We start from the raw sequence: 11,253 nt of genomic DNA on the forward strand, positions 1-11,253 counted from the left end.
CGGGGCTTTACAAACATTTTCAAAGCGCTTTACAAACAATTCATTAATAGATGACATATTTTTGCTAAAGGCACAACCAGCCCAACCAGATTTTATTTCAGGTGTAAATAACGCTGAGTGAATTTAAGTGTGAGCCTCATGTGTCCGCTCTTAATCCTGGGGACACCCTACAGGTTTGCTCAATTTCACCTCAAAATTCATGAACCCTACATCTGTACTTAGGAGAGGTACACAAACCCTACATCCCTATGTGTTTAGGAGAATTACACAAACCCTACTTTCTTATGTGTTTAGAAGTACACAAACCCTAAACCGTACCTGTTTAGGAGAGGTACACCAACACCTGGAGGTGCTTGGAGCAGCACCCAGGGTTTCTCTCTCCCCATGAAGGATGGCCACCACCCAGATGTGTCCAAGAGGCCAGACGTACAAGTGAGGGAGTTGTTGGGAGAAAAAGTGGCATAGAGACCTGCCCTGTGGCCTGGTGAGGGAGAGGAATGAGAGGAGGTACAGGAGGGAGAAGGGGATAGAGGAGGATGATGGCTTAGCCCAGCCTCCCCCTGGAGAGCCAGGCCTGGGCCTGGGCACCTCGGGGTGCCCCTCTCAGGCCCTGTCGCTGCCCTCCACCGGTGTGGGGACATCGGGGACCCAGCCCCGGGTCACCAAGCCCGGGGGGAGGCAGGGCAGGGCCGCTCGCTGCGCACAGCGGGGTCGCCGTGCATGAAGCGGGGGGAACACTTCCGAGGCTCCGCATGGCCGAGGGCTCCGGGGGGCTCCGGGGGGCACCCAGCGGGGCTCTCCCCCCGGGCCGGGGCTGTGGCTGTGCCCGCCCCGGGAGGCTGGGAGGAGGCCGGGGCTCGGGGAGGCGCCGTCCCCTCCCCTGGGCAGTTTCTCGGCGCGGCGGTTTAAGAGCAGAGCCGCCCCCGGCCCCTCCCCGTTGGAGCCGGCCCGGGCGGCACGGCGCGGCCGGGGCCGGAGCCGGGGCCGGGGGCAGGTGGGGGGCCGGGGGGTCTCGGCCATGGCACGGTGCTGTGGTGGCTGTGGTGGTGGTGGTGGTGGTGGCAGGGGGGCGGCCGGGCGGCTGCTGGCCCTGCTGCTGGCCCTGCTGCTCGGCGGGACTCGGGGCTTCGGCGACGAGGAGGAGCGGCGCTGCGACGCCATCCGCATCGCCATGTGCCAGAACCTGGGCTACAATGTCACCAAGATGCCCAACCTGGTGGGCCACGAGCTGCAGGCGGACGCCGAGCTGCAGCTCACCACCTTCACCCCCCTCATCCAGTACGGCTGCTCCAGCCAGCTCCAGGTGGGTCCCAAACCCCCCAACCCTCCCCCCCCCCGAAGTCCCCCCCAAAACCCTCTTCTCCAGAGCCGGGAGCCGGGCGTTGTGCTGACGTTTCCCCATTTCCCCCGCTGCAAAGCCTGGAGGGAGCGGGCTGCAGCACAAGGCTGTGCTGCGTGGGCTTCCCAAGGGGGAAAAACGGGGGTCCTGCCGTGCCCAGCCCGCAGGGCCACCCCCACGGCAGTAGCCGCTTGGACCCCCGGGTCCCCAACGCCCCCCCGGTGTGGCCACTGTCCCCCCAAATCGCCGTGCTTCCGAAGCTGAGGGAGCGGCAGCGTTTTGTGGCCGGTGCGAGCCCGTCGGTGGCCCGATGGTGGAGGAGAAGCGCGTTCTTCCAGGAGGATCACAAACCGAAGTGATTCAGTAAATGCCTTTCCTTCTGTTTGTTTGCTAGCCGTGATATCCAGGCAGTGCCTGGAACAAAAATATGTATTTGTTTAAACCACTTTAAAATATACTTTTTTTTTTTTTTTTTCTTTCCTAAATTGCACCCTTGAGGTTTACATCTGGCTAAATCCCACTCACTTTATTGAAAGTGATGGGCTAAATTTGCATGGAGCTAATCTGGAGAGTGAAATGTTCAGACTTTGGCTTCAGACCACACTTGAACTGAAAGAAGGCAACATTTTAGGTTTTTTTCTCCTAAGTTTTTATTGTTCTTGGTTTATTTGTTTTATGCTGCTTCCTGTTTTTTAAGGCAAACGACCAAAAATTACTGCTAAAAAGGCAAAAAAGAAAACTTATTATGTTTTGACCTGTTGAATTTTCTCCTAACACACTTGTGATTTCTCTTTCTCTCTTCCAGTTCTTCCTTTGTTCAGTCTATGTCCCGATGTGCACAGAGAAGATTAACATCCCTATAGGTCCCTGTGGTGGCATGTGCCTCTCTGTCAAAAGAAGATGTGAACCTGTTTTAAAAGAATTTGGATTTGCCTGGCCAGACAGCCTGAACTGCAGCAAATTCCCACCCCAGAACGATCACAACCACATGTGCATGGAGGGCCCAGGAGATGAAGAGGTTCCCCTTCATAGTAAGACATCCTTGCAGCCTGGAGAAGAGTGCCACAGCATGGGATCCAATTCCGATCAGTACATCTGGGTCAAGAGGAGCCTGAACTGCGTCCTCAAGTGTGGCTACGATGCTGGGCTCTACAGCAGGTCAGCAAAGGAATTCACAGATATCTGGATGGCCGTGTGGGCTAGTCTTTGCTTCATATCAACTGCGTTCACAGTCCTGACCTTCCTGATTGATTCATCCAGATTTTCCTACCCGGAGCGCCCAATCATATTTTTGAGCATGTGCTACAATATTTATAGCATTGCTTATATTGTGAGGCTAACTGTGGGCCGGGAAAGGATATCCTGTGATTTTGAAGAGGCAGCAGAACCTGTTCTTATCCAAGAAGGTCTTAAGAACACAGGATGTGCTATAATTTTCTTGCTGATGTACTTTTTCGGGATGGCTAGCTCCATCTGGTGGGTGATTCTGACATTGACGTGGTTCCTGGCCGCAGGACTCAAGTGGGGCCATGAAGCTATAGAAATGCACAGTTCATATTTCCACATTGCAGCCTGGGCTATCCCTGCAGTGAAGACCATTGTCATTTTGATTATGAGACTGGTAGATGCAGACGAGCTCACTGGCCTGTGCTATGTTGGGAACCAGAACCTGGATGCGCTGACGGGCTTTGTTGTTGCTCCGCTTTTTACCTACCTGGTTATTGGAACTTTATTCATTGCAGCTGGGTTAGTGGCCTTATTTAAAATCAGGTCTAATCTTCAGAAAGATGGAACTAAAACTGACAAACTGGAAAGACTGATGGTTAAAATAGGTGTCTTCTCAGTGCTGTACACCGTCCCAGCAACATGTGTCATTGCCTGTTATTTCTACGAAATCTCCAACTGGGCCATTTTCCGCTATTCAGCAGATGATTCCAATATGGCAGTGGAGATGCTCAAAATCTTCATGTCCCTCCTGGTGGGTATCACTTCAGGTATGTGGATCTGGTCAGCCAAAACTCTGCACACGTGGCAGAAGTGCTCGAACAGACTGGTGAACTCAGGGAAAGTGAAACGGGAGAAGAGAGCAGATGGTTGGGTGAAACCTGGGAAAGGGAACGAGACTGTGGTATGAGAAAAGGATGACACCCCGATGGTCTGACTGCTCCCACCTGAAGGACTGATTGTGTATAAGCATTGCAGTGTAAATACTGGGAGCAGAGACAGTAGCAAAACTTGTCTCTTGAGGAAGGAAAAAAAAGCCTTAAAGAATAAGCAAACAAAAAAATCATGCTGCAAATACAATAGCCATAAACCATGCTGCCCAAAATAGGAAAGCCCAGGGAGGCTTTAAAAGCTGTGAAATATCCAAACACATTATCTTCTTTTTTTTTTTTTTTTTTTTTTTTTTATGAAGTAGGATGCAATGCAAATACTGAAGTCTTTAGAAGCAGTGGGACTGTAGCCCACAGCTGTGGGATATTGTCTTGCGTTCATCGTCTTACAGCTGATGGAGGAAAGGCAGTCTGGGTCCAAGTTCTCTGCTGATTTAGGGTCCAGTTACCAGAGGTGAAGCACGCAGAACCACAAATAGTTGTCTTCTTTCCGAGTTCAGCACCGGGAAGGAGGTGCTCACTGAGGGTTGTGTCTCTACACCCTGGGGTCTTCTGTTGCTCCTGTATGCTGCACGAGTCAGCCAAAGATCAGGTCCTCCAACAAATAATTAAGTGGACTTTCCAAGTCTGGGAATTACCCAAACTAAGAAGGATTTAGTGAGGTATTAGTGAGGATGACTCTTAAGTCAGCTGATGGTCTAATAATAATTTTGTCTCCTTTTTACTGTCAGTAACCTGGTCTGAATTGAGTGTTTTGATCAGGAATTTGGACCTCCCTAGGTCCCTTCCAACCTGAAGTATTCTGCGATTCTGTCAATATTTCATATTTTTTTTAAAAAAAGCTTTACTCAAGGTCAGTGTCAGAAGTAGAGGAATATGTGGGAGCTTGGAAACTGTGCGTGCTCTTATGCATCACTTATCGTTGTCTGCCTGCCTCTGTTCCCATCCCTTCAGGTGCTCCTGCTATTTCCAGCTGACTACTTTATTCTGCTGCGTTTAATAGCTTTAAATAAAGTCTTACGTTATAGTGCTCCTTCCTACAGGAAAGAGAAAAATGAGTTGAGGGTCTCTTCAGAACAATGTCAGTTTTCTCCAAGTAAACTTATCTGTCTCTCTGGAGACCCATTGCATGAAGCAATTAAGTCTTAATATATTTCATTCGGTGCGATGGTATCTCTGCAGACGCCAGTCTGGGAGAAGCGAAATGCTGAGTTCCTTGGCAACCTCATGTTCACACAGATCAGTTGTATAATTATGTGTGTCAGTTACAATTAAAAGAACATTCTCAGTCCAGCTGACTGCCTCAGAACGAGGCTCCAGTTGCTCACTGACAGCTATGGAGATACTTTTTTTTTAACATATCGATGCATACAGAATGCGAGCAGGCATTCAGTCCTCAGGAATGACAGAAACATTGTCAGCTTTCTAAAGGGATCCAAGGAGAAGAGATCCAACTTCTTGACAGATTATGTTATTTCACAGCAGCTAACAGGTTTTCTTATCCTTTTAATTGTGAAGGCATTGGCTTGTGCTTGTGGAGAGCTTGAACCTTGTGTCTGGGGCTGATTTGGCTGTTAAGAAAGGTGATGCAAACAGTGGTAGCCCGCAAGCACTGAAGAGAACACTGGTTTGATGCTCTGTCCCTTTGAAGGACTTTCAGTTTTATCTGTGTACCCTAAACTTTTGCTTCATTTGTTTGTGTGGAACCTGCTCAGCTGCTGAGCGTCCCCCTAGTGCCCTGACTCCCATGACTTTCAAAGCAGCTGGGAACATGCACTGTGTTAGTAGAGTCCTCACTTTTCGTACAGGTGTCCCATGTGCTTCCCAAACCACAATTCATTCCAGCTCTGGCCGTGAGCGCTAATCTGTCCCAGAAGCGTGAATTGTTTCAATGTCAATGTTGAAACATGTGCTAGAGCATATTTAAAAAAAAAACAAACAATCAACCAAACAAACCCTAATTGCAATCTTTGTGGTTGGGCTCCCTCTCTAGCAGAACAAGTGACAACTTGACACATTCTGCTCAATGCACAACCATTGTCTTGGCCAGCACTGCATACCAGCTGAGCCTTTTGATCCTTTCTATAAAGTCTCTCACCATTAGTGTTGTGTTTGGATCTGGTTATTCCTCTGTGGACGAGGAGTTCTGCAACGCGAAATCTTCAGATGGCTCAGACTCTCCATGATGTGATGTGTCGGCTGACACAGCAAGGGATGTACAACCAGCAGCTGTGTTTTGACTTTCAAGGGGTGAGGACACAGTATGAGCCCTGTCTTGTAACCTAGCCTTGGCCTGTGCCAAGGTGTCACGTTCACTCAAGTGTCCTTTAGTCTGAAGTGCCTTGGATACTCTCCTGGCTGATACAACTCCTGCTTGACCTGACTGATTCAACGAACAGCATTTTTAACCGTGTTATGTACACAGAAGTGAATGTTAAGTAGCGCTCCTGTTACCAGATCCCTGCATCTCTGGCTGCGGCACTGTGGACTGTGACAGACGGATGTCCCTGGTGATTTGAGACACTGAAAATGAGTTGGTTGAGGACAGCACTGCGCAGCCCCATGGGAGCTGAGGACCTGTGAAGTGTGAGGCACTCAAATGCCGTGGGTGGGAGGTGGGGTGGGTGGGAAGAGACACCAGTGGCTGTCCCTGAAGGAGCATCTTCCCCAAGCTCTCAGGGGGCACTGTGCCAGCTGTTGCAGTGACAAAGCCGTTCCGTGAATGTACCCATCCATCTGCATTCACCTTTCTCTGCTCTGTGGATGCCTGAAGGGGAAGTCATAGCAGACAGCCCAAAACCCAGCAGTCACGGAGAGCGGGTATCTGCAACTCGTACGTTCTCTCATTTCAGCGTTGTTATGAATTTAAAGCCAAAAAATGTGTGACTAATCCTCTCTCGGAAGTGCAGTTGCTGTGGTTATACAACGAGAAACCTTTTGGCGGTTACCTTCCTGGCATGGGCCCTGCTCCCTCCAGCTCAGTCTGCCCGTCTCTCCCACCCCAGCATGTGCTCTTCTGACCGCACGTTTCTGAAGCATCTGCCAGAGAGGTACAAGCCTGGCTCCTGCGTTGAACAGACAGGTTAGCTCCTTTCTCTGAGCTTCTAAGGAAATAGACACTGATTATTTTGGGGTGTACAGAAAATATATCTGCTCTGATGTATGTACTGTAAATTTCTAATTTATCACTGTAAAAAAAAACAACTTTGCTATTTAATTTTTATATCAAAATAAAATTTTAACCTCTGTGGATAACTAAGGTATTCCTGGCAGCCCTCATGTTTTTGGTGAGTTTGTTTCATGGATTGGCTACACTGCTGTTGCATGCTCTTTTTTCCCCGACAGAAGAAGGACATGTGGTCTGAATGGGTTAAAACAGCACAGTTTGGATCTCATGTGGGTTGCAAAAGCACCTCTGCCAACTGGAAATAGCTGAGAACAAAACATCACTGGGCAAGAGTGAAAGTACGTACGTGTTTCAGTGCTTGCACAAGGGGTGGAAAGGAACCCTTTGAAAAGCAGCACGTAGGTCCATGAGACTGTGGAAGAGCCAGGAGGCTCTTGTGTGCTTGTGCTTGTCCCTGTGTGCCACCAGAACCAAATGGAAGCAAAAACACAACCGCCCACTGCTGCTGTAGCAGTGCTCCTGGGGAAAGCAGGGCTCTGCGTAAGGTTCCTCTCTACTCCATGTATTATGGAGTAAGGGCATCCAGAGAAGCATGGAGCATCCAGATGCTGGGTGTGTGGTGGGGACAGCAGCACAGCCACATGCCTGTTGAGGGTACCACATCTGTTAGTGGTTTGGGAAAGGGCAACAGCTCAAAATGTGCTCACTCAAAATGGGTATTTTTAGCCCTTCAGACAACAGATTCAACCTGTTGCTACATTTTTTTTTTATGCTTTAAAAAAAAAGCGCTTTTTAATGCTCTGCTTATTTTTTATTCCTTTTTATCATTTCTGTTCACCAGTTAGGTTAGAGTTCCTTCTTTTTTGTGTAAGCCGTTCACCACTTTCTTTGACGCCAATTATGCAGCTTGTAATATTAGTCACCATCTTAACCCACTTAATCATCTACATCACAAAATGTTCTGTATGCAGGATTACTTAATTAGCATAATGCTATTCTAATAAGAACCTAAATCAGACTACAGTGGATAATAGTGAGGATGTGCTATACAGAAGACAGTAGGAATTATCACCTGTGTACCTATAGCTAATCAAGTTTTGAAGAGCAGCATCTAAAACTGATAATTAAGAGTGATTTCCTCATGCCTTTGGCAGCTCATTGCTGTTATGTTCTTAGCTGGTGATTAATGAGATCTCTGACTTGAAACTTATAATTAGGAGTCTTTAATATAGCTACAGTTAAACATAACAAACATAGAAGAATTTCTGGGGAAGTGAGAGAAATATGCCTCCTCTTGGAGCTGTAAGCACCAACAAAGTACCTCAGATACAATGTTCAAGGTGGTGGTGGCTGCTCCAGGTTCCTCTGATAGCCTCTTGCCCCACACGTCATCCCAAACCAGGCATTTCAGAGTGTCACCAGTCAGGTGGCAGTGCTGTAGTTGCTTCAACCTGGAGACAACCTCCACGAACCACCATGAAGATGAATTAGCCTAGGTTTGCCTAAAAGGGGGAGTATTTGGCTGTCTGCAAACCTCACAAAAGAGTAGCCTTTATCAGGAAATTTTGTGGTTGTTTTATTATTCGGGTTTGCATTTTTTGTATGTTTGATTTTGTCTTGTTTTTTAAAGCCCTCTTTAAAGAGTAAATGTTGAGGAGTTTGTAGGAAAGGAGACTGGAGTTCTGCAGCCAGAAATCAGAAGTTCTGTTAATACAAAAATCCAGTAATGCGGTAATGTGAAATGCATCACGAGATGCTGGCTTCAGCAGGGAGGTCTCCACCACACCCCATCCTTCCTCAGCCACTCATTCATAGAATCAGAATCATCAAGGCTGGGAAAGGCCTTTAAGAGCATCAAGTTGCCGTAACTGCATCTCATTTCATCTCCTCCTTAATTTTGCCATACAGCTACTCATAGTGCTGAGCTGCAGAGCATATCAGCAAAAAAGATCTGGATTAAAAATAACCACCAGAGTTTCTTGTTTGTTTTATGCAGAAGGTTATTTTTAACTGGGATCATGTCAGTGACCTGGTTCATGTGGCAGCCCCACAAAAGGCCAAACTGACAAAACTGAGGCAGGATGAACTGTCTGGCTTGCGTTGTCTTGGCTCCTGCAGGCAGCATCCCGCAGAGCTGCTCCCGGAGCTCTCCCTGTCCTCCCCATGAGGCCAGAGCTGCAAACCCTTCAGCGAGGCTGCTGGTAACTCTCGAAGTTGTGTGCTTCAGCTGGGGTGATCAAGTCTAGCTATGCCCATAGGTGAGAGCCCTGCTGCACAGCCACACAGCAGCTGTGGCTCTGATGCATGGTAGCTCATTTTTTGGGGCTAGTTGGGCTCCTCATCAGGGGTGTACATCTCCTGTTTCAGCCTTGGAGTGCTCAATCAAATATCCATTAGGTTGAATACAAAGCAGGGCATCTTTTCCTGCTTGCAAAGCCAGTGCTGCCTGGGAGAGCGACAAGGCCGGCACTGCCTCGTGCTGCGCTCCCATCGCACCTTGCTGATAAAGTCGGGCAAGAAGCTCCTTTGCAATCCAGCTCATGTTGTGCCACAGATCCTGGGCCCCCACTGCTTCCTTTGGCTGGAAGAGGATTTCTGGCACCCTGGCAAACCCCAGCTGTTTTAACAGCTTTGTGCTGTTGGCAGCCAGATGTTTTGTTTTCTGTGCTGCCAACAGCCCACCAGGCAGGCACCACAGGGCTGGAAGAGCGCAGAGGTGGCTCAGAGGGTAGGGGCAGCAATTGAGAGCTCTCACATGTTAAGGGATCATGGAAAAACTGTTGTTCTGTTTTCCTTTTTTTTTTTTTTTTTTTTTTTTTTTTGAGAGAGAGAGAGAGAGTGGTGACCTTCCATGTGCCAGACATTGAGTACAACATCAGAGAAAGCAGGTTAAATCCCAAACACAAACACTGCTGCACCACAAATTTTACTGTAATTTGTAACTTTTGATTTTGGTCCTTGCTGCAAATGCTTGCCAAAAACAAAAGAGCAGATTAATGAGTTATGCTTCAGAGGAAAACTTAACTTTAGTTTTGTCATTTTTTAATCAATGGTTTAAAATATTTAAAGAAAATTACCCATAACTTGTCAATACAGCTCTTCATTTTATATTTCCATCAGCACTTAGCTGGCTTCCTGACTGTTTCTCTCATTTCCTGAGCTTATTCTGAGGAAGGGAAAAACATCCTTCCTGAAAAAAATAAATGCAAATAATTTGAGAATCTGCCTCTAAAGCGTTAAGCTATTAAAAAGTGTTATATAGAGAACAAGCCTGACATTAAGCATTTTAGACTGACAGGTAGGACGTGAGGGTAGTGCTGAATGAAAAAATAAACACGAGCCAGCAATATGAACTTGCAGCCCTGAAAGCCAGCCGTAATCTTGGCAACCCACTGCTCTGTTTTTGTGAGACCCCACCTGGAGCCCTGCACTCAGCTTTGGGGCCCACAGCACAAGGAGGACATGGAAGTATTAGAGCGAGTCCAGAGGAGGACCGTGAGGATGATCAGAGGGCTGGAGCACCTCTCCTGTGAAGACAGGCTGAGGGAGTTGGGGTTGTTCAGCCTGGAGAAGAGAAGGCCCCAGGGAGGCCTTACAGAGGCCTGCCAGTGCCTAAAGGGGCCTACAGGAAAGCTGGGGAGGGACTCTTTGTCAGGGGTGTAGGTATAGGACAGAGGTATTGGAACTGGATGATCTTTATGGTCCCTTCCAACCTCAACTGTTCTGTGAGTCTATAGTAAAAGGTATTTTCTTCCGTAGTAATTCATGCAGAGATGCTTTTACCCAAGCACTTCAGAAGGGATTGTAACTCCAGTTCCATGGAAAGGCAGGGATTTCAGGGCTGGATTTTATTTATTTATTTATCTGTTCATACATGCACTCGGGTGCCGTGTGCTTGCAGCAAGCAGCGGGTGACACCTAGTGGCAGCTGCCCCTCGTCCCAGCCCCAGCTCTGTGCTGCACTGCCCAGGGCCTTTTGGTATCAATCTCATCTTGCTCAGCTCTGGGCTCAGGGCAACCCCCAGCAGATTGCTAATGTTGCTCACAGAGGGGAAAAAAAAAATGACCAGAGGGCCAAAGGGACATCTCCCCCCCGGCTGCAGCAAGAGAAGCTGCTGGTAACAGAAGCCAGCATCACATATATCTGAAAAGTTCACTTGAAAGACTTAACACAGTCTCCTCCAGGACCTCACGCTAGTCATGTTATAAAGAACAGGGCCCAGGGAAGCACAGTGGCAAGGAAGGCCTCCAGCCTGAGGTAGCCTTTAGTGTTTTGGCTGCCGTTTGAAAGTGGTGGGAAGAAGTGTTGGGCCTCAGGCTGAGAGCAGAAAGCATTTGCAGAGTCACGCGTTAGAGAACCACAGTAAAAGCCATAGCATCTTTTTGAAAGGTAGGGGGTGTGGGAGAGGCCTGGAAATGGAAAGAGTGAATCTCAGAGGAGGAGGGAATATATATATAATGCTAAAAATCAGCTACAGAGGCCCCAGTGTATGAAAGGATGGCAAATAAAATACCATTTCACTCACAGAACAATTATGTTTCTACAGCTGTGGCCTGAGCTAAGCCAAAAGAAGTAAAGAACCTTCCCTGGAGAACAGTTTTATAAGTGGAACAGGGGAAGGGGCAGGTCTCATCCTGACATGACAGTAATTCATCCTGTCAGTATTGACAAA

The 11,253-nt window shown here is 48.0% G+C and overlaps 1 protein-coding gene across 1 annotated transcript; it reads left to right on the forward strand.

Moving 5' to 3' along the window:
• The first annotated feature begins 984 nt into the window (after positions 1 to 984).
• On the forward strand, positions 985 to 6,657 carry FZD4 (frizzled class receptor 4). The gene is made up of 2 exons (XM_035329216.1): positions 985 to 1,303; positions 2,145 to 6,657. Exons 1-2 carry the CDS (start codon positions 1,019 to 1,021, stop codon positions 3,471 to 3,473), a joined length of 1,614 nt encoding a protein of 537 aa, XP_035185107.1. The 5' UTR covers positions 985 to 1,018; the 3' UTR covers positions 3,474 to 6,657.
• Positions 6,658 to 11,253: the final 4,596 nt, after the last annotated feature.

This window comes from Oxyura jamaicensis, chromosome 1 (genome assembly GCF_011077185.1).
Source record: "Oxyura jamaicensis isolate SHBP4307 breed ruddy duck chromosome 1, BPBGC_Ojam_1.0, whole genome shotgun sequence".
Lineage (NCBI taxonomy): Eukaryota > Metazoa > Chordata > Aves > Anseriformes > Anatidae > Oxyura > Oxyura jamaicensis.

Bases quoted from the DNA above. Each gene is read 5' to 3' on its own strand.
- FZD4 (XM_035329216.1), top strand. From the start codon at position 1,019: ATGGCACGGTGCTGTGGTGGCTGTGGTGGTGGTGGTGGTGGTGGCAGG. The intron at 1,304-2,144 runs GTGGGTCCCAAA...TCTCTCTTCCAG, and splicing joins GCTGCTCCAGCCAGCTCCAG to TTCTTCCTTTGTTCAGTCTA.